Source organism: Gastrolobium bilobum, unplaced genomic scaffold (genome assembly GCF_033153095.1).
Source record: "Gastrolobium bilobum isolate Gb01-03AN ecotype WA unplaced genomic scaffold, APGP_CSIRO_Gbil_v1 utg691, whole genome shotgun sequence".
Lineage (NCBI taxonomy): Eukaryota > Viridiplantae > Streptophyta > Magnoliopsida > Fabales > Fabaceae > Gastrolobium > Gastrolobium bilobum.
Genome location: NW_026900043.1, coordinates 109,111 through 131,317, shown reverse-complemented (window position 1 = coordinate 131,317; position 22,207 = coordinate 109,111). Strand labels below are relative to the sequence as shown.

At 34.8% G+C, this 22,207-nt stretch overlaps 1 protein-coding gene across 2 annotated transcripts; it reads right to left on the bottom strand.

The window, feature by feature from the left end:
• Window positions 1–12,964: 12,964 nt before the first annotated feature.
• LOC133294985 (ABC transporter G family member 1-like) lies at window positions 12,965–20,862 on the bottom strand. Of its 2 annotated transcripts, XM_061493761.1 has the most exons (8): window positions 20,480–20,862; window positions 18,627–18,706; window positions 18,049–18,519; window positions 17,874–17,960; window positions 14,461–14,592; window positions 14,170–14,364; window positions 13,958–14,044; window positions 12,965–13,831 (listed from the first exon to the last, which is right to left on the bottom strand). In XM_061493761.1, exons 1-8 carry the CDS (start codon window positions 20,814–20,816, stop codon window positions 13,142–13,144), a joined length of 2,079 nt encoding a protein of 692 aa, XP_061349745.1. In that variant the 5' UTR covers window positions 20,817–20,862; the 3' UTR covers window positions 12,965–13,141. The 2 variants fall into 2 exon arrangements, with proteins under 2 accessions (XP_061349745.1, XP_061349746.1); XM_061493762.1 differs by lacking the exon at window positions 17,874–17,960.
• Window positions 20,863–22,207: the final 1,345 nt, after the last annotated feature.

Here is a 22,207-nt window from a genome sequence, read left to right as displayed (position 1 = left end):
ATGACACATATAGAACAAACTCAACAAACTCAAGAAGTGCCATTAAGGAGATCCACTAGAGAAAGGAGAAATGCAATTCCGGATGATCATATTGTGTTTCTTCAAGAGCATGAAAATATTTTAAGCTTGAAGGAAGATGATCCAATCAACTTCCAACAAGTCTTAGAAAGCTCTAATGCTCATAAATGGATTGATGCCATGAAAGTTGAGATGCAATCTATGAAAGACAACGACGTTTGGGATCTTATTGAGTTGCCTAAAGGTGCAAAACCCATTGGTTGTAAATGGATATTTAAAACCAAAAGGAATTCAAATGGCAACATCGAAAGATATAAGGCACATCTAGTTGCTAGAGGTTTCACTCAGAAAGAAGGCATAGACTATAAAGAGACTTTCTCTCCGGTTTCTACGAAGGACTCTTTTAGGACAATAATGGCGCTTGTGGCTCATTTGGATTTGGAGCTACATCAGATGGACGTAAAGACAACATTTCTCAATGGTAACATTGACGAGACAATTTATATGATGCAACCAGAAAACTTTGTATTGGGAGATTCAAAGTCTATGGTTTGCAAATTAAAAAAGTCCATCTATGACCTTAAGCAAGCTTCTCGTCAATGGTACCACAAATTCCATCAGGTTATTATCTCCTATGGCTTTGAGGTGAATTTAGTGGAAGATTGTGTGTATCACAAGTTTAGTGGGAGTAAATTCATATTCCTAATATTATATGTTGATGATATCTTACTTGCCAGTAGCGATATAGGCTTATTGCATGAAACCAAGAAACTTCTCACTAAAAATTTTGAGATGAAGGACCTTGGTGATGCATCTTTTGTCTTAGGAATACAGATACTTCGAGATCGCGCTCAAGGTATCCTACGGTTATCACAAAAGGCCTACATTGAAAAGATTTTGGATAGATTTGGCATGAAGGATTGTTCGTCAGGAGATACGCCTATATCTAGGGGAGACAAGTTTAGTCTCGCCCAATGCCCTTAAGGTAAGCTTGAGATGATAGAAATGACAAAGGTACCTTATGCTTCGGCAATAGTAAGCCTTATGTATGCCCAGGTTTGTACTCGCCCTGATATAGCATTTATAGTGGGAGTGTTAGGAAGATACTTGAGAAATCCAGGAATGGATCATTAGAAAGCAGCCAAGAGGGTTATGCGGTATTTAAAGAGAACAAAAGATTATATGCTTACATATCGGAGGTCAGATGAATCAGAGATCGTCAGATATACTGACTCTGATTTTGCTGGATGCCAAGATAGTAAAAGATCCACGTCAGGTTATGTCTACATGTTGGTTGGAGGAGCTATTTCTTGGAAGAGTGTTAAACAGACACTCGTAGCTTCCTCTACTATGGCCGTTGAATTTGTAGCTTGTTTTGAGGCATCCAACCATTGTGTATGGCTGTGAAACTTTGTCACAAGGCTGCATATAGTAAGTGGTGTTGAAAGGCCACTGAAGATTTATTGTGACAACAGGTCAGCAGTGTTGTACTCCAATAACAACAGAAGCTCTTCAAAATCGAAGCACATCGATATAAAGTTTCTGGTTGTTAAAGAAAGAGTTCAGAGTGATCAGATTTCCATAGAACACATATGGACGAACTCCATGCTTGCGGATCTGCTTACTAAAGGCTTAGTGCCTAAGGTCTTTCACGAGCATACTGCTCATATGGGTGTTGTTTTGTTCGATGACACTTCGGTTTAGTGGGAGTTCTTTATGTTGGTGTTCTATGTAAATAAATAAATGAAATATTCTTATGTTTGTTTTCTGCAAAATAAAGAATTCAATGATATTTTCCCTCTGAATGTATTATATTGTGTGCTTGTGTTTCTGCTTTGTGTATGCAGAAAATTTAGGATTGATCTCATAAAGATTAAAGTAGGACCAGTTGGAAATAGGCATGGTAAGATCACATTGCATGTAATTTCCATGCCACTCATCCATACTTGATCTATATCATTGAATATATTGGTACGATGACCATGGAAGGTTTAGTTACGCGTGAAAGTGACAAAAGCCGCCATGATCTCATATTGATATAGGAGGTGGACCAGATTGTATCAAGGAGGAATCTAAAGAAAAATAGCATACAATTGCGCACTAAAGATATACGATATAATTATCTCAAGTTAATATATGGCCCAAGTGGGAGATTGTTAGGAAATTATAATTTTCTAATAATTATTGTGGGTCGCATATTATATTAATAATTATATTGTGCTATTTATATATATTGAGTAAATTAAAGTGATCAGTTAAATATTCTCAAATAGATTCTTAAGTGAGTATGAGTTGAATGAGTGGATACCGGTGTTGGGCCAACTAGGTATAATGGGAGCTTATTGGCCCAACAATAAAGATAAAAACACTATAAGGGTTATGGTCCCCAATATGTCAAATTAACAACCCTAGTTTCTCTTCCCGAACAAGAGAGAGACAGAACACTAAGGAATACGGTTTTAGGGTAATTTGACTGAGGAAGACTACAAACCCCAAGAGACAAGATAAAAGTTATTCCGCTGCAATGGAGACATGTATGCCTCCACCTTTATGTTCTTAATTTTTTATGATTTGGTATGATGGAGCTTGGCTTGTAGGTGATAGTTATCACCAAAAAGTTTAGAGGAATTAAAAACAATCACCGTCGTCCCTCTTACCTCATCATCATCAACCCAAATGTCTCTCTGCTTTGTCTTGGTGTCCACCACTCCATCCTGATTATTTTGCTTCTTTGGCCTTCTGCTTTGCATCTAAGCCATCACTTCAAGCACCAAAATCAACCATCAAATTTTTTCTTTTCTTTTTTTTAAAAAAAAATTTATGTCGCAAGTGCAGACAATTGTGCATGAGTAGATCCGCCAATAGTTCAATGTATCTTGTATGAAATAAAATTATCTCTTATACATACATAAGAATATACGTGATTCGTATTTCTCTTGGTTTTTTTTTTTTTTTCATATGAGCCCATATAGATCTCATACACTTATATATATAAGATAAAATCATCTCCTAGAACATAACATAAGAAACGTCACACCTTTAATATTGTTGCCAATGGGAAAATGAATGTTTGTGGTACGAAGACTTTGCTGGGCTCCCGTAGAAGTAGTGATGGGAAAAAATCGAAAACAAGCAATGCGTTTTTTAAGAAAATCGTGGAAAGGTGTTAGTTGAAAAATGATTATCTTTAAATTATTTTTGTAAAATATTAATAAATTTTAAAAATATTTATTTTATCTCTAAAATATAAAGTAGAAACAAAAATCAAATAGAATATAATCAAAGACAATTAACAAAAGAAATTATTTTCCAAATATTTAATTTTTTCTGTCGGAAAAATTCCGAATGTGGAGCTTGTGAAGGAATATGATTTCTCCAACGTGGGACTTCAACAGGCCAAATTTACCTATTTATTTTATCTCTTTCTTTGCTTTAATGGTTCTTATTATCATTATTGTTAACAACTAAAAAAGATATGGACAAAAATAAGTGTTCAAATCTCCAATCGTATGAAATATTTTTTTTAATTGTTAAATATTTCATTGGTTCTTTTTTCTTTTTAAAAATTTTGTTTAATAAAAATTTAGAAATTATTAAATAACGTTCATTATCAGTGAAATAAGTTCGTTTGATGGATATACCATTCATTAAAATATTAAAAATATTTGTTACCAAAAAAAATATTAAAAATATTATTATGATTTTATTAACTTTCTCTCCCACTTATTATTACTAAGGATAAATTATAAAAACTAATAATTCATTAAATTTTAAAAAGACAAATAAAAATGAACAAAAACACCTTTTATAAATAGATAGATGAAAATATGGAGAAAGTGATTCTAATTTCTAACCACACATATGTCAAAAAATTATCTACCTATATGTGATTGAATTAATTTTGTGTCTCTTTCCTATACTATTTTCGTAATATAAAATATGGGTATAATGTCTTTTATGTTGTAAAAAATAAAATTATCTCCTATATCCACATAAAAGTATGTGGAATCCATGTCTTTTTTTTTCTCTTTTCTCTTCTGACCCCCCTCATAGGTCCTACATATTTTTATGTGTAAGAGATAATTTTATCTCCTATAACATGAGAAACATCAAACCCGTAAAACATTATGTTTTATTTCCTTATTTGAAATTTACATACCTTATAAGATATACCTTATACATATCTTAAAAAACATAAAATTAAATCTGCAAGAAATTATAAAAAAGATTTTTCTTTTTTTACTATATTAGTATATGACAAAAACAAGTACGAGGTGTATAATATTTCAAGGGGAAGGATATTGTGACAACCAAGTTGTGTTACTACCAATCAATTTCACCGTTAGATCGATTATGTTGATCCAACGGTTATATTTATTTCCATCTTTGTATGGTCATGATTCCCCATATTTAAAGTGAAAGCATTAAATATGGGAAATCATAACCATATAAAGGTGAAAATAAATATAAAGTATTAAATTTGGAGAATCATGACCATACAAAGATGGAAATAAATATAACTGTTGGATCAATATAATCGATCTAACGATAAGATTGATTGGTAGTCACTTGGTAGTAACACAACTTGGTTGTCACAATATCCTTCCCCATATTTCAAAAACAAAAACAAAAAACAATTTACACACTCCGTACACCCAGACTAAGAAATATCACGATTTTCTACTTTGGCCATTCTTGAAAATGTTTCTAGTTTTGTGGCTTTTTTTTTCTTTTTTTTCTTTTTTAATCTAGAGTAAAATCTAACCAGGATAATATCATTATTGTGCAAGAACTTATACACTCAATGCATAGGATGAAAGGGAAAAAGAGTTCCTTGTCCATTAAGACTGACCTTGAAAAAGCTTATGATAAGCTTAGCTGGAAGTTCATCAACTCTGTATTGGAGGACTTAAAGTTTCCGAAGGCTATGGTTAAGGCAATTATGGGATATGTAACTAGCCCTACATTAGATATCCTTTGGAATGGAGCTAGAACTGAAAAGTTCCAATCTCAGAGGGGTATTAGGCAAGGGGATCCACTTTCTCCCTACCTCTTTGTCCTATGTATGGAGAAGTTAACCCATTTGATCCTGGATGAGGTGACAGTGGGGAATTGGCATCCTATAAGGGCTGGTAGATCTGGACCTCCCATCTCCCACCTTATGTTTGCTGATGATATCATTTTATTTGCTGAAGCCTCCCTGAGCCAATTGAACTGTATAGTTAACTGCCTGGAGAAATTTTCCTTGATGTCAGGTCAGAATGTGAGTATAGAGAAGTCTTGCATCTACTTCTCTAGGAATGCTCCTCAGGAGGCTGTGAACTCGATCTCAGAGATTAGTGGATTCAAGAATGTGGATAGCTTAGGCTGCTATTTGGGAACTAGGATGAGACATGAGAGGATGAACAAAAATCATTATGCTGTTGTTATAGCCAGAGTTCAGGATAGGCTTCATGGATGGAAGTCTAAATGTCTTTCTTTGGCTGGTAGAATCACCTTAGCCAAGAGTGTAATCTCGGTTGTTCCTTGCTATCACATGCAAAATAATTCTATTCCTGTTCATGTTTGCCAGGAAATAGAGAAGCTTCAAAGAACTTTATTTGGGGGGATCTGGAATCAAAGAGGAAAGCTCATTATGTGGCCTGGGAGGTTATGTGTCAGCCTAAGGATCGTGGTGGACTGGGGATTATTAATCTGAGGGTCCAGAATGAAGCTTTTATGCATAAGCTAACATGGCAGATCACTAGGGACAAGGATAGCCTTTGGGCTAGAGTACTAATTTCAAAGTATGGCAGGAATCAGGACATTAACCGGAGCTGGATTGCAAAAGAGCAGGGCTCATCTCTGTGGAGGAATATTTGTTTGGCTAGACATAAGATGAATAATCAGCTTGAGTGGGTTTTAGGGAATGGAAGGACAGTTTATTTCTGGACAGATTTATGGGGAGGATGGCAAGGTCCTCTCCTTGAGCTGGCTCTAACTAAACCCCCCATGGCTGATCTTAGCCTCAAGGTGAGTGAGGTATTTGATTTTGATGCAGGGAGTTGGAAGTGGGATTACTTGGTAAACTTTCTGGATATCTCTGTTTGCAACCAGTTGAGAGTTAAGTCCCCTCCTGTTCCTGATAGTTCTGAAGACTGGCTCAATTGGAAAGTGGGGAAGCCAGGTAAGTCCATAGTCAGCAATGCTTATTGCAATCTGCTGGATCCTATTGGCACAAAGGATCGGATGTGGTCTATAATCTGAAAATGGAAGGGGCCTCTTCGAATTGCTGTTTTCCTTTGGCTGGCCTGTCTGAATAAGTTGCCAGTTAGAAGTTCTACATGTCACTGGAGTGGTGGTGAGGTTCTATGTCCAACATGCCTAAATGGCCAGGAAACCTTACTCCATACTTTGAGAGATTGCAAAGCTGCTAGAGAAGTTTGGGAATGCTGGTTTGCAGGCTCAATCCCTAGGAATTTTTTGTCTGCAGAAGGTACAGAATGGTCCAGGCTCAACTTGGTTAAGCCTTTTAAGTCCAACCTTTGGCACTCTTGGCTCGAAATCTTCTTTGTTACCTGCTGGTTCCTCTGGTTCTGGAGAAACTCAACAGTGCATGATATTACCTTTTCCAGGCCACATGAACCAGTACATACGATTCTGAGGTACCTAGCTGATATCAAGAATAGTAACAATGCTGACCCTTTTCCCCCTCTGTCTGATAGCTCCAATCACATTGGTTTATCTGATTTCACTGCCCAGTCCAGTGCTCAAGGTAATATCAGGATATTTGTGGATGAGGCTGTATATCAGGCATCCCACATTGGGGCTTGTGGTGGAGTAGCTTGCACCACAAAAGCAGAATGGATCCGAGGCTTTGCTTACAACATAGGGGTATGTTCACCTTTGGAGGCTGAGTTATGGGGGATCCTTCATGGTTTGAGACTTGCTAGGACCTGAAGATTCCTAGTGTTTGGCTAGGTTGTGACAGCAAGAAGGCTATTTGTTGTGCAGAGGACAATGCAAAGCATGTGGTTTCTCTGCTCTAATAGGTAGCATACAGGAAACAACTCAATATTTTGAGTGTGTTCAGCTGGAGTACATTCCTAGAGATTTCAATATTTGTGCTGATGGATTAGCCAAGGAAGGATTGATTCTTCAGGGTGGTGAGATGAAGATTTTTGAATTCCCCACTGATAGTTATGAGTCCTTTTGGTTTTCTTTTTGTACTAAACTGATGGTGGAACAGGTTTCTGCAAACATGCATCAGCTTTTTGTGTAGTGTTTCTGGGCTAGGCCCTCCATTTATACCAAAAAAAAAAACAAAAATCTAAAAAACCCTCACTAGTTGGAAAAGTCTCGGCTCAATGAATGAAGACTACAATCAGGAGAAGCCGCTAGCCGCTACCCACACTTGGTAGTCAGACATCGCATCAATTAGACAAAGCATGTGATACTCGATAAGTATAGTTCACTTCGTGAAACATATTTTTCTCATTTCTTATCAACCCCGTTTCACACACTTCAATTTTATAACCTACGCTACACACTATTTTCTCATTACAGTATATATTTTTTAAAAGTAAATAAAGTTTAACAAAGATCTAAGATTTTTTATGTCTAAATATTATTTAATAAATAATTACCCTAACGTTCTTACAGGTAATATTGTTCATATAAAAAAATTACACCTTTTCCACATTTTTAAGCTTGAAAAAATAAAAAAGTGTTCATTTTTCTTATTCTTGTTTTATTATTAAAAAAAGCATGGTTCTCCACCTGCACATGTAACCTAACTTTTACCTCAACAATGATGTATGCATAATTGCATGTCAGTGCTGACGGTGGTTGGACAAGGACTCTTGCGTGTGAATATAACTATCAGGGTGCTAAACGAGGCAGAGTTCTTTCAGGAGTTTTTCGCTCGGCTCGTGAAGAACTGAGTTTATATGTCTAAAATTGGTTGTTAGCATCAGGTTTGAACTTGTATAAAAGCTTGTTTAATAAAAAGGTCTCAGACTACAATTCAAAAGCTCGGTCTTAGAGCCTCTCAGACTGACCTAGTATATTTTTAATTTTTTATATTTTTTATACTACTTGTAATAGCCTCACTTTCTTCTCAATCCATTTTATTGGTTAAACAGACTTTTTGAATGATTTTTTTTCTATATTATGTTATTTGGTATACATTGAATTTATGATATTTATGGAATTTCTAGTGTCGTTGATTGTATATTTTGTTTGGATAAATTTTTGTTGTTTTATTTTTTTTAAACAGGCTAAACCAGACTTTTATTTTTTGTAAATAAGTCAGGCCACAAGCCGATAATAATAACCCGAACAAGAGGGATCCAGAGGCTGAGCAAGTATGAGACTGTACAGTTGATGATGACTTAAATGAAAGAATATGTACTACATATACTAACAAGATGCATATACTTTTCGATAGTCCATAATTTAAGAATTTTATAGTTAAGCGTGTTTGACTTTGAGTAATTTTGGGACGAGTGGTCTCCTGAAAACTTTCTCAAAATGTGTATGAGTGAGAACAAAACACGCTAAAAAATCTCGTATTTATTTATAGGGAAAGTCATTCATCCTACAAGTAGGCGGGCGTTACATAGGGTATGCATAACAATTTTTTCAAAAAGGATTTATTTAGTCTGGCAAATAGATATAGTTAAAAATATCATCCCATAAAATCGGTTTATTTTAATGTTTAAGAGAATTAACTGGTAAATTTTTTTATTTTATTTTGTGCACTATTTAATTAATGTAGACATAATAGAATGTGTGATACATTAAATCAGTGTTTTAAAACTCGGACCGGTCATCGAACCGGTCGAGGTACTGGGTCACTGGTTCAACCGGGTTCAACCGGTTTACTGTTCACATATTAAAAATATAAAAATATTACTTATATTAATAAAAATTCATATAAGAAAACTATCAATGAGCTTCAAGAAATAAATTGGTTTTCAATGATAGCAAATATTATATACTTCTAAGCTTCTAGCTCTAGACCGTATCCTAATATTGGATTAAACCATGCAATATAAGTTAAATGCACTTTTTGTGCTTGACATGATACGGATAAATTAAATCATGATAACAAATAGTATGCATGAAATATACACTATAAGAAAAAAGTGTCCACCGTTCAGATGAGATTATGAGACCATCAGTGTTTATCACCACTTAACTTCATGAGATCATTATAAGATGCAACTAAATTACATAAACGATACTACACTAATCTAAACTACCTTATTATTTTCACTTTACTTTTAATCATATTCATCATAAAATATGAATATGATTTAATTCAAGAGTTCTTATCAATAAAATAAAAAAAATTACCAAAAAAAAAAAAACAAAAAAGGAAAAACCGATTTAACCCGAGTCAACCGGGTCGCCGAGTTTCGGCCGGGTCAACCGGTCCAATCCGGGCTGACTGCATAACCGGTCTAACTACCCGCTCGAACCGGGGAACCCACCGGGTCACCGAGTCCCGGGTCGACCCGGCCGGTCCGAGCCGGGTTTTAAAACACTGCATTAAATACTCATTGTTTATTAAAAATATTATTTACTAAATACACTTTCTCTTTTTGGGTAGAAGTAAGCGGTGTAATCAAATATATCTTTTTGGCCAGAAATTTTTTATAAACACATAAAAAAAATTGTTTCTAAAAATAATAACAGAAAATAGAATGGTTGTTAACAAGAAACAGAGAAGCCATTGAAAGCTGAATTACCTCTTAATTGATTAATTGGAAAAACTCAATTACAGTACTCACAAAAGTCGTATATATACGCTACCATCAACAAGTAAAACGAATAACAAATTATCTAATTACTTAGATAACAAACCAGTGCAGCTAACAGATTTCAGGTAATCTGTTGTGGTTAGTTGGCCATGCATGTAGTGTATCTATCGTGGATTTCTGAACACTGGGATCAGTCAATGAGTTCGATGTGGGCTTTGGAGTTGTTAGGCTTAACTCATTTGATGGGCTTGCACTATTAGATTGTATTACCCCCCCCCCCCCCCCCCCCCCCCCACAAGATGAACCATGATAATTAGCAAGGTCCAGCTTGGAGAGAGCTAAATGGAAAGCAGATGGAGACAACGGCTTCGTGAAAAAATTAGCCAATTGGTTGAGAGAAGAAACGGGAAGTAAACGAATGAGCCCAGAATGAAGCTTCTCAAGTGTGATATGGCAATCGATCTCTGTATGCTTGGATCGCTCATGAAACACAGGGTTATGAGCTAGGTAAATCGCAGAGTTGTTATCACAGAAAACGAAAGCAGGTTTCGACCAAGGAAGAAGGAGATCCTTGAATAGGTGCTGGAGCCATTGAAGCTCACAAGTCAGTGCAGCAAGGGCCCAGTATTCCGCTTCAGATGATGAACGAGACACATTGGATTGCTTTTTGGATCTCCAGGCAATTAAGGATGATCCTATGAAAATGCAATAACCGATGATAGACCTCCGTGTATCTGGACAGCTAGCCCAGTCAGAATCTGCAAAAGCTCGAACACTCATATCAGGTTTGGCAGAAAAGAAAAGACCAGAGGCTGCTACAGTAAGCAGAACTCGAATCGATGTAAGCTTGGAAACATGTGAGAATGTCTCAAAGAAATCCACTCCTTCTTGCTGAGTAAATCCTTTAGCGACTAGACGGGCTTTATAACGCTCAATTTCTCCATTCGAACGATATTTAACTTTGTATACCCACTTGGAACCAGTAGCAGTTTTTCCTGGTGAAAGGTCAACAACAGTCCACATATTGTTTTTGGACAAAGCACATAACTCAGTATCCATTGCTTGTCTCCAATGTGGAGACTTGACAGCTTTAGAAAAATGGCGAGGTTCTGTGTGTGTGATGACATTGAGACAAAAATTTCAATAGGAAGGAGCACATGATGAGTAAGATAACACATTTGATAATGAGTAGGTAACAGAAGAAATGGGAGCATTACCTGGACGAGATTGATTAATATGAGCAGTGGAGAGACTATAGTGGTAATCAGCAAGATATCTTGGGGCAGTGCGAAGACGTGAAGATTTTCGAATATTAATTGCACTCTGTCAATCAACATGTGAAGTAATGGGCTGCTGGGTAGCAGCAATATCATGTGCAATGGGCTGTGTATTAGATTGTAGTTGGTGAGTGTTTGGTGGATGAAAGGAAGTGGAAGTAACATCTAGAACAATATAGAAGATATGGATGTTAATGTGTAGTTGAGAATCTGGTGGAGTGGGTAGAGTATTTGTGGTGGGTAATGGGTTTAAAGGATGTGTGTAATCAACAGGTGGATCGGTGTGATAAAGGTCTAATGAATGGTTCGTGTGAAAGGTCATATCAGAATTTTGGTAGGTTGATAACTGAGTAAAGGGGAAATGAGTTTCATAGAAAATCACATTTCTAGAGATAAAGATTTCTCTAGACACGAGATCATAAAGTAAATAGCCTTTGATCCCTTCTTTATATCCTATGAATATTGCTTTACGTGCTCTTGGACATAATTTCGTCCGATGAGAAGCAAGGGTTGATGCAAAGGCTAAGCATCCAAAGACACGTAGATGCATCAGAGGTGGAAGATGACCATATAACAAATCATATGGAGTCTTGTTGTTGAGTATAGGAGTGCTGATGCGATTAATCAAGTGAACCGCATGTGTCACAGTATAGCACCACAAATTGTTTGGAAGATGTGCTTGAAAGAAGAGAGCCCGTGCTACGTTTAATACATGTTGGTGTTTCCTCTCTACTCTACCGTTTTGTTGTGGAGTCTCCATATTTCTTCCTGTAGATCAGCAATTCTGACCTTGTTGCAGTCTACAGATTTCTCACCTTGTTGCAGTCTACATATTTATTCCTGTAGATCGACAATTCTGAATATATCAGATTGTGAAAACCTATCGTGAAGATCCTTCTATGCAGCCGAAGCACTCTCAATCCACAATATAGATTGTACAATAGTTTGAGAGATGGATCTATGAATCCAATCTAAAACCATCATATTGCAACGATCACATGCCTGAAATTCAGGATCTTGCTCTTCTGGAATTTCTGCATTTTCGTTGATGAAATTCAACTTGTTTTTGGATCACAATGCCAAGGTGAAGGATCGGGACCATGAATGATAATTGCGACCATTAAGAAGTGGAGTCACAAGAACCTGAGATGGATTCTCGATTGGGTGGAGGAAGAATGGATGAGATGGATTCGTGAGGTATGAAGGTAGTTGTTCTTGATTAGCCATGGATACTGAAGAAACGGAAGAAGATGATTATCTGAAGCGGATATCAGAGCCTTAGAAGCTCTGATACCATAACAGAGAAATAACATTATATAGTGCAAGCCGTTGATTTATATTATATAGACCTATTATATATTATAAATGATTTCATGTTCATGTTCATGTTCATGTTCATCGTTGTAATATATGTGCAAAAATTAATTTATAAATGCCTTAAGAAGAAACAAGGCCCACATCGTTGTATTGTAATTGGCTTAAGAACAAAATCAATATTATACAGTAAACAATTAATATTGATTTCATGTTCATCGTGGATTTTTTTTTTTTTTTTGAGTTACCCAATCCTAATTACCTCTTTGAGGCGAGTTGGCTCCCTCCGGTATCTCCACAAGCTTCGACTCTTTGAGCCGGCTATGGGACTAATCCGGAGTGCGGGGGTCAGTGATGGCTAAAGGTTCAGCTCCCTCCCCAAGAATGCATTCAGCGGGAATCGAACACATGTCCAATCCCACTAACTCAGCGCCAAGGAACCAACTGAGCTGCACCCATTGGGTTCTATCGTGGATTTCTGAACACTGGGATCAGTCAATGAGTTCGATGTGGGCTTTGGAGTTGTTGGGCTTAACTCATTTGATGGGCTTGCACTATTAGGTTGTATTAGTTGTCGTGTATAACCAAAGGTAAATGACTAAATGGCATAAATTACTAGTTAGTTTATTACAATTAGCACATAGTCATATGCAGACTAATTAAGAACACTAAAACAGTCTATAGATCTTTCACACCTAGACAAGTCTGAAGCTAATATTTCTCCACTTCTTAAATCCACTGTCGGTGGATGGTATGGCTACCCAACTACAATAAATACATTCAAATTTATAAAACCTCTCCTTGTAAAGGAGTGGCATTGGGGTTCTCCACGATCTGTATTGTTCCCTTGGGAGACCCTGACATGCATGATAGTGATACAACCACAGGCTTCACCTTCTCAATAGTCTTGATGATAATGAAAAACAGAACACGATACAGAACAATCATCCCCACAAGGATTGCAAGATCAACCCATTTTGATATACTCATGTCAACTTGCCATGTATTTCTTAAAATCTCTTCACCACTAATGTAATTGTGTGAGCCTTGATTTGTAGCAAACCTTAGTCCTTCAAACTCATTCTTGAGCAGTCCTTGAAAGGCATATGTATGGAAGGCAACATAGTGTGATGGGTATCTCCAAAATGGCCTTGGAAGATCATGTGGCAATCTAAAGAACCCGCTAATTAAAAGCATGATTCCTTGAATTCCAGCACCAGTTATGATACCCATTAGAAAGTTGGGAACAACAGTAGCAACTATCATCATAAGACTCTCCACTAACATCAAACTAGAAAATATAACACACAAGAAGTACAAAATGTGCTCGTATCCTTTCTGAAGACCAGCAAGGAAATAAGTTATAACTCCAGGAATCAGGGTAACCAACAACAAGTATGGGACAGAGGAAAAGGTGTTCCCAATTACAAACGCAGTGACACCATAATGCCCATTTTGTCTTTCTCGTTGAAATACCTGGGAACCAATGTGGCAGAATTTTATTTTATTTTTTTCAGTGAATTCCTACTTTTTCAAAATTTAAAAAAGAAAAACTTTATACTTATCTTTTCAACTTAGACTATGAACAATTTTCTAAATTACCTTCATGTCTTCCACAAAGGAAGGGAATCCACCGATGGTCATAAAAGTTAGGAATGCAGACACAAATGCAAGAAGTGAACCTCTGTCCTGAAATAATCAAAAGTGATTGCACAATCAGAGGACATGGAGTAGCTAAATTTAAAGCCAGTTCAGTTTCAGTTATTCTATGTGACTCATTACTCATAGCTCTTCCTTTACTTTACCACTGTTACCTTAATTGAGCCATTACTGGTATCCAAATTATAGAAAACAGTGCCTAAACTTAAAGCCAATGCTACATATATGGCTAGGCGTAACCAGTAATAGCCTAGATCACGAAACATGTTCACGGACGATCTCTTTATAAGAACTAAGCACTGATTAAGGAAGCCTGCGTGTCCTCTCTTCTTGTCAATTGAACTGGTTTCCTGAAACCCATTTAAATCCAATTAATGTCAATCTTAATTTCGGATCAAATTTAGGTATTTGCCATATATATGAGTGCCAGTAAGCATGAAGGGTACCTTTTCAGATAGTACTGCTACTTCGTTTTGAACTTCTTGGTTCCTTTCAGATGATTTATATGATGTCACAAGAATACGGATTGCTTCTTCTGTGGGTATTGTTCCAGTCCCTGCTAAACCCACTTCAATGTCCTGGGATAAAATGTATTTAAATTATATTTCTGTAAGTTTTCTCGGCTACTAATAAGAACCAACTACAAAAAAAGTGAGGGCACGTGAATGGGTAATGTGTTGAAATTTACTTTTCATTAGAAGAATGGAGAGGTAATGATGCAACTCTAAATTCTTTGGTCATTATATATATATATATATATATATATATATATATATATATATATATATATATATATATATATATATGTATATGTAGGGGCAGGATATTCTTACACTGGTGTAAGAGTTAGAAGTCTTACACTTAATCTTGACCATTGATCCACTTGTATCCAATGGCTCACATTACTAAAAAATTTGAGCTCTTAGATATAAATGGGATCAGTGGACAAGATTAAGAGTGTAACTTACACTGGTGTAAAATGATCCTAACCCATATATGTATATATATATATATATATATATATATATATATATATAGGGCTTAACATTTCTGCAGCAGCCGTAGATAGTGTTATCTACAGTTGACACAGAAAAGTGGGCCCCACGGTTTTTTTTAAAAAAAAAAAAAAAACTCAGGATCTGTTGCCGTATCCTAGGATTCGGACGTGTATCCTTGCTTGCTGTAGGTACAGCAGCTGCAGAAATCATTTTGCCATATATATATATATATATATATATATATATATATATATATGTGGATTAGTGTGTCCTTTTAAAGGATGTAAGTTGTGTCTTTTTAATTTTTTACTCTATATATTTCCGGTATTACGTAATTATAGTATAAATTTTTTTTTTACTTTCCACGTCAACTAATGTGACTAAGGAGAGAGAAAAAAAAGTAACTTTTCATGTTGTAAATATATATTACTGAGAGTAGATAGAATAAAAAAACTAAAAGGACACAACTTACATCATTTTAAAGCACAAATAGTTTTCCCTATATATATATAGCGGTTCATCTATTATCGGATTAATTCAGTTAGAATATTGTTGGATCCACTATAGGGGTGACTCTTTCATGATCATTGTAAAGAATCAATTCTACCCAAAAGTTTAAGTTGTTGGGTGAGGCTACATTAATAGTTTTGTATATATCTAACATGCCTCCTCACAAGAGAGCTTATTGGATTTAAAAGCTGGATGATGCATTAGGTCCAGCCTATCCGTGTTAAGAAATTCCACAAAGAAAATGAGAAGGCGGCGATGATCGAATTCGGGACAGGCAAAACGACCATAGTAATAACAAATAAGAAATGTTTCTCCCATTCAAAGCTGTTTCGAAATCAATTTCCAGTGTAGAGCAGTCAAAGTCGTAGGTCAAAGTGACAGAAATGGTACCGTCACCTTGCATGGCGGGACTGGGTGCCAGGTAGGCAGCCCATGGAGTCCCGTTCAGTATACTTCTGCACCCCTCAAGGTCAGTGACGCGTTCAGTGTCCAACTCCCTCCATTTCACTTCCTTCACACTCGTTTCCCTCCCCCTCTTCGTTTCTGCCTTCTTTCTCTCCATCTTCATTTGTCTTTCATTTTGATCATTTGTCTCTCTCTCTCCGTGTAGAAGTAAATTAAACATTACGAGTCATCAATTAAAAACAAATTATGCAAATGTTCATCACAACAGTAATTATTAAATAATTCAAAAACTATTTACATTAATTCAAACGTAATTACTAAATAATTCAAAAACTATTTACATTAATTCAAACGTAATTACTTAATTTTCCAACTAGGTTTCTACATTAAGTCACTTAATTAAATAAGATACATATTATGTTAAACACAAATTAAAAATCATAAAATATTATATTTTAGTTATGTCATTACAATTATGCTTAATAGGCAGTGTAAAACATTACGTTACCTTAATGTTTACTAATTACATTAAATATTACATTAAATATTTAACTAAATTTGGTTCTTCGTCCCTGATTTTTAATAAAATATTATAAATATTTAATTAAATCACTAAGCTATAATGTCTGTTTAATATTCTTATTAACAATTAAATACTGTATCACTAAGTAGGTTTTTTTCTTTAGCTTTCATAACTTATAATTACTAAATTAATCTGTTTATGTATTTTTTCTTAACGTTTCATTAATGATTAATCTGCTCACCCAACAAAACAGTAAATAAACAATTAGTGGATCTAAAAGGATATCAATAATTCTAAGGCTAATAATTGTAATTATAAAATTGGTTCGCTTTTTTTACGGTCAATGTATATAACTTATTTACAGTGAGCTCAAAACGACATTGTTTTAAGGCGGAAATCAAAATATTTTTGTAATTATAATTTATTTCAAGGTTATAATAATAGTCTTTTTCATTATGATTTTTTAATTTTTCAACCCAAAACAACGTCGTTTTTGGAACGGATGTAGATAACTTATCTACAATCACTTTAGAAACATTAAAGCCTTATAAAATAATGTAAATACTAATTATCCTACGATTTATCATGATAAAATATTAAAAAAAAAAAAAATACTACAACCCATACTACATACCTGTTATTGACCGCAAATGGAGATAGGAATGACAAATTTTTCACCTGCGGTGGAGAAAGCATGCAACAAATAACAGAGGGGAGGGGAAGACAAAATAGGATATGAAATATTTAAGCCACAGCGAGACGGTGGGTGATAGGATAGGAGGTTCGGGAAACAGAGGGAGAGGGGATACGAAATGGGAAATAGGGAGACAAATGATCAAAATGAAGGACAAACGAAGATGGAGAGGAAGAAGGCAGAAACGAAGAGGGAGAGGGAAATGAGTTGGAGTCAGACATTGAACGCGTCACTAACCCTGACGCATCACTAACCCGCCATGCAAGGTGACGGTGCCGTTCCCGTCACTTTGACCTACGGCTTTGACTCTTCTATCCTGGAAATTCATTTCGAAACAGCTTTGAGTGGTAGAAACATTTCTTATTTGTTATTACTATGGTCGTTTTGCTATTCGGGACACCAAGACTTTAATACCATGTAAATAACCAATTCAACCCAAAACTTTAAGCTAGTGGGTGGAGCTACATTGATGATGTTATATATCTCTAACAATCATTTTCTCCATTCACTGGGCTAGAACTTGATACCTCTTATTAAGGGAAACAATCTCATCACCACTTGTAATAATGATTATTGGTTGGTCATAAAAACTTTGATATTATATCAACAATCAAGTTTTCCAAAAATTTAAATTTGTTAAGTGGAGACATATGAATGATTCTAATAATTATTGAACAAGAATGAAATCCTTTAAAAGGCACCAATCCCATTGAATAATGGTCAGTTTACCTGATCGAAATCCTTGTTTATAGTTTTCAGTAAATGATCAGATGGATTTTGGAGAGCAGGACAAGGAAAACCATTTGAAGTGAAAAACTACATCAAAACAAAAACAGAATTACTAAGTGGACATGAAAACATAAAACTTTGTAATGATGTATTATAAAATGGGCTATTTCCTAACCTCAGTTGCAGCAGAAGCAGGTCCAAAGTAAACTGTTCTACCAGAAGACAGAAGACAAAGGTTATGGAAGAGTTGAAAAACTTCACTACTAGGCTGATGGATTGATGCAATAACAGTCCTCTGAATGCCATCTTTTTGAGCCAGGGTAGCAATTCTTCTCATGACATAATAGGAAGCTGCACTATCAAGTCCACTAGTTGGTTCATCAAGAAAGAGAAGTTTAGGACGTGTTAGGATCTCGATGCATATGCCCACTCTCCTCTTTTGACCCCCACTAATGCCTTTAGAACCCCACCCTCCAATTCTTGTGTTAATGGCATCTTGCAAACCCATTTCTCTTATTGTAAAGTCTGCTATCTCTTTTTTCTCTGCCTTGGACATGGAGTCAGGTAATTGGAGTTGAGCTGAATAGTGCACCGCTTCTTTAACAGTTAAGGTTGTCAATAATGTATCATCTTGTGTGACATATGCCTGTGGTCACATAGATTGAAAAAAATATTAGTTGATCAATGTGGGTGGGTAGTGACACTTAATTAAAATCCCAATTTGTTTTTGTTGAAGAATTTAAGATTTTGTACCGAGGTTCCATAAGCAAGTGCTTGTTTGCGACCATTGATCAGAATCTCCCCCGTTTGCCTTATGTTTGAACCTAATCTCCCTGAAATATGAACTCATATCATTTAATTTGTTCAAAACTTCAAATTGACTAGATACTAGAACATATCAAAGACAGAACATTCCCTCGCAAATTTTGTTTTGTTTCCTTCTCAGATTTGCCAACCAAGCCCTTTATTCCTCTCTTAGTATTGGTTGAATTTATGATATATCTTTTAGCATTTATATCTACCACTGGGATTCCAATAAGCCGAATTCATGGGTTGATAAATATTTTTCTTTTAGGCCATTTGATAAAAGGTTTAATGTTTGTTTTGTTATAGTCTTATAGGAGATAAAATTATCTTCTATTCTTTTATAAAAATGTGTAGGGCTCATATGGGACTATGTGAGAAGAAAAAAAAGAGAAGAAAAAAACAAGAATCCTAGATACTTTTATGTATGTAGAAGATAATTTTATCTTTTACAAATACAGAAACATGAAACATGAAACTGTTTTATAAAATAGCTTAGTTCCCAAGAAAACGACAAAAATAAACGCAACAGAAGAAATTTCATAAGTGTATAGCTGCATAACATTAGATCGTGTCTTAAATTCTTAATTAATTGCATTTATTTTTTTTCTCTCGTGACAGGGTCAAAGGTCCTGCCTGGGATTAGTGATTGATTTTTTATGCAAATTTTCATTTAAAATTCATCTAGATTTTTTTTAAAAAAATAGAACATCTAGAATTTGTTTACCTCATTGGGATGCTAAACTAAACTTTAGTCCAAGTAAGAACCGAACAAGCCCTTCAGTATTTTATTTTGGGAAGATTCATTTACAATTTTTTTTATAAATTTTTATAAATTATTTTGTGTATTTCTAGAAATACATAGTATAATCTAGTAATATATTTTTGAGAATACATAATATAATTTATAAACTTTTGTTTATAAATTATAACTCTCCTCTTCTATTTTTGGTAATATTTTCATGCAGCCAGACTCGTCTTTATAGCATGTCAAACGTGATTTCCTGACTAGAAATTATATTTGGTATATGATTTTGCCTCAAAATTTGGGCCAAGTTGGAAGCAAGTTTTTTTTTTTTTTTGATTTTTTGATTGCTTTCCTCCGACAATTTTTAACAATTTTGAACTTTTAACAAATTTATGATAAAATAGTATAATTTATACCCTTCCCGTAATTACTCATCCAAAAGTGATTTTGACTAATTATAATAGCAATATGCATTTCACCAAAAATTACTTTTCACAATTAGGTATCCAGAACAAAAATCACTCCACTTTAATTTTATTTTTAATTAAAATTATTCAAATTTAAATCTGTATATACTCATAAGCACACACATACTACACGAAGAAATGCCCGAAGCCTTGGTTCCTTTATTTACTACTGATACAATAAGTTTTTGTAATGGTCTTAAGTTTATTTTATTTTATTTTTTCTTTGGTTGTAATATCTTGGACTTTTTATGATTGAGGGCGCAAAATAAAATATTGAAGTTAGAAGTGTTATTAAAATTAATGGGAGAAATTAACTCTTATAAATATTTTTTTTAGGGAGGGAATAACTATTACATGTATATATACTTATGACCAACTCCTCAAGCATTGGATTAGGAGACTTTCTTTACAGTTTTCGTCTCCACAATTTCAGCTTTTAGTTATACATGCTCCAAACCCTCCGTATAAAATGAAAATGGAAAAAATAAAATAAAATAGGCTACATAACTTATAGGCAAACAATAATGATGCATGAGGTTATTTAGAAGCATGATCACTTTGATATATATATATATATATATATATACCTGCTAAAGTATCAAGTAGTGTAGACTTGCCACAACCAGAAGGACCCATTATGGCCAAGAGCTGCCCTGGCTTGGCATAACCAGTTAGACCCTCAAGAATTGTTTTGCTTCCATTCTTTCCCTTTGAAGCAGTCACCCATAGATCCTTCCATGTCAGAAAGATACCCACCTCTTCTGTCTTAGCTTCTCCTCCATTCTTTTTTGGAGCTCTAATAGCTTCCATTTCAAGTGTGGTGACCTCAATGTCTAGGACACTTTGCTGGGGTACTGATTTTGAGATGTGTTTAGTTTCATAATCAATAGGAGCAGATTGAAGACATGAATTAGGGGAAGCCATTAATTAGTAGCTGTAGGAGTCCTTATGAGAGGTGAGGGGTAAAGAAGTGTTGTAGAATGGCTGACTGAATTTGTCGGAAATGAAGTCAATATATAGATTTTTTTTTGTTTTTTTGTAACTAAGTCAATATATAGATTTAATTATGGGTTAGAAGTTTCTTATGTGTATGAGAGATAAAATTATCTCTTATGCACACATAAAAATATATGGGTCCATGTGAGGTCATGATAAAATTAACAAATGGTGGTAGCTCAGTTGGTGCATGGGAGCTAAGCAGGTGGGTGTGAGAACATGTGTTCGAATCTTCCTAGTACCACCTTTGGGAGGAGTTTAAAGCCTTAATCCTGGACCCGCCCCGAATCGGATTAATTGCGAAGCAATGAACCGAATGGAATATTTCTAAAAAAAAAAAAAAAAAAGAAGAGAGAGAAAAACAATACGGACCCCACACATTTTTATAGCATAAGAGATAAAAATATCTGCTATAATATAAAAGACACTAAACCCTTTAATTATATGTAGCAATTCAGGATCTGTTTGTGGTGGTGCACCCAACGTTGTCTTGTTTTTTTTCATGGGACCAATTAATGTTGGGGTTCAATGTCTCTCGTAGGAGATAAAATTATATATATATATATATATATAGGGAAAAATAAATCTTATGTTGTAGGAGATTTTAATCTCATGTCATAAATACATTATGTGTGGGACCCACCTATTTAAAAAAACAAAAAACAAAAAAATAAGTGGTTCACCTTTTTATGGTGTGTGTAGGAAGGGTTTGTTTTCTTATGCAACATGAGAAAAACAAACCTCATATATATATATATATATATATATATATATATATATATATATATATGTGTGTGTGTCTTATCGTTTCTCAAGCTGCTTGAGATAACTTTATCTCCGGTCACTAAATTATAACCGTACAAAGATGAATCAATAATGATAAAGAAAGAGAGAGAAAAAGGAAATCATAACCATTCAAAGGTGAATAAATTAATATAAGAAAATAAATAAATAAAACGACATAGTTTTGAGGTTACCGGAGATAAGCTTGTATCAAGCTGCCGGAGAAATGTTTTTTCCACACACACACACACATATATATATATATATAAAGGGTTATATTTTTCTTATGTTTCATAAGATAAACAAGTTTCCTATACATACAAAGTGGAGGTGGATCCCACATTTATTTTATTTCTATAATATATACAACTATTTTCCTACAACATAAGATAAATATAATTCACACGTAAAAGTATATGAGGCCCATATTATATATGTTTCTCTCTTTTCTTCACATACGCTCAATATGAATCCCACACATTTATATATATATATATATATATATATATATATATATATATATGGGTTTTATAATT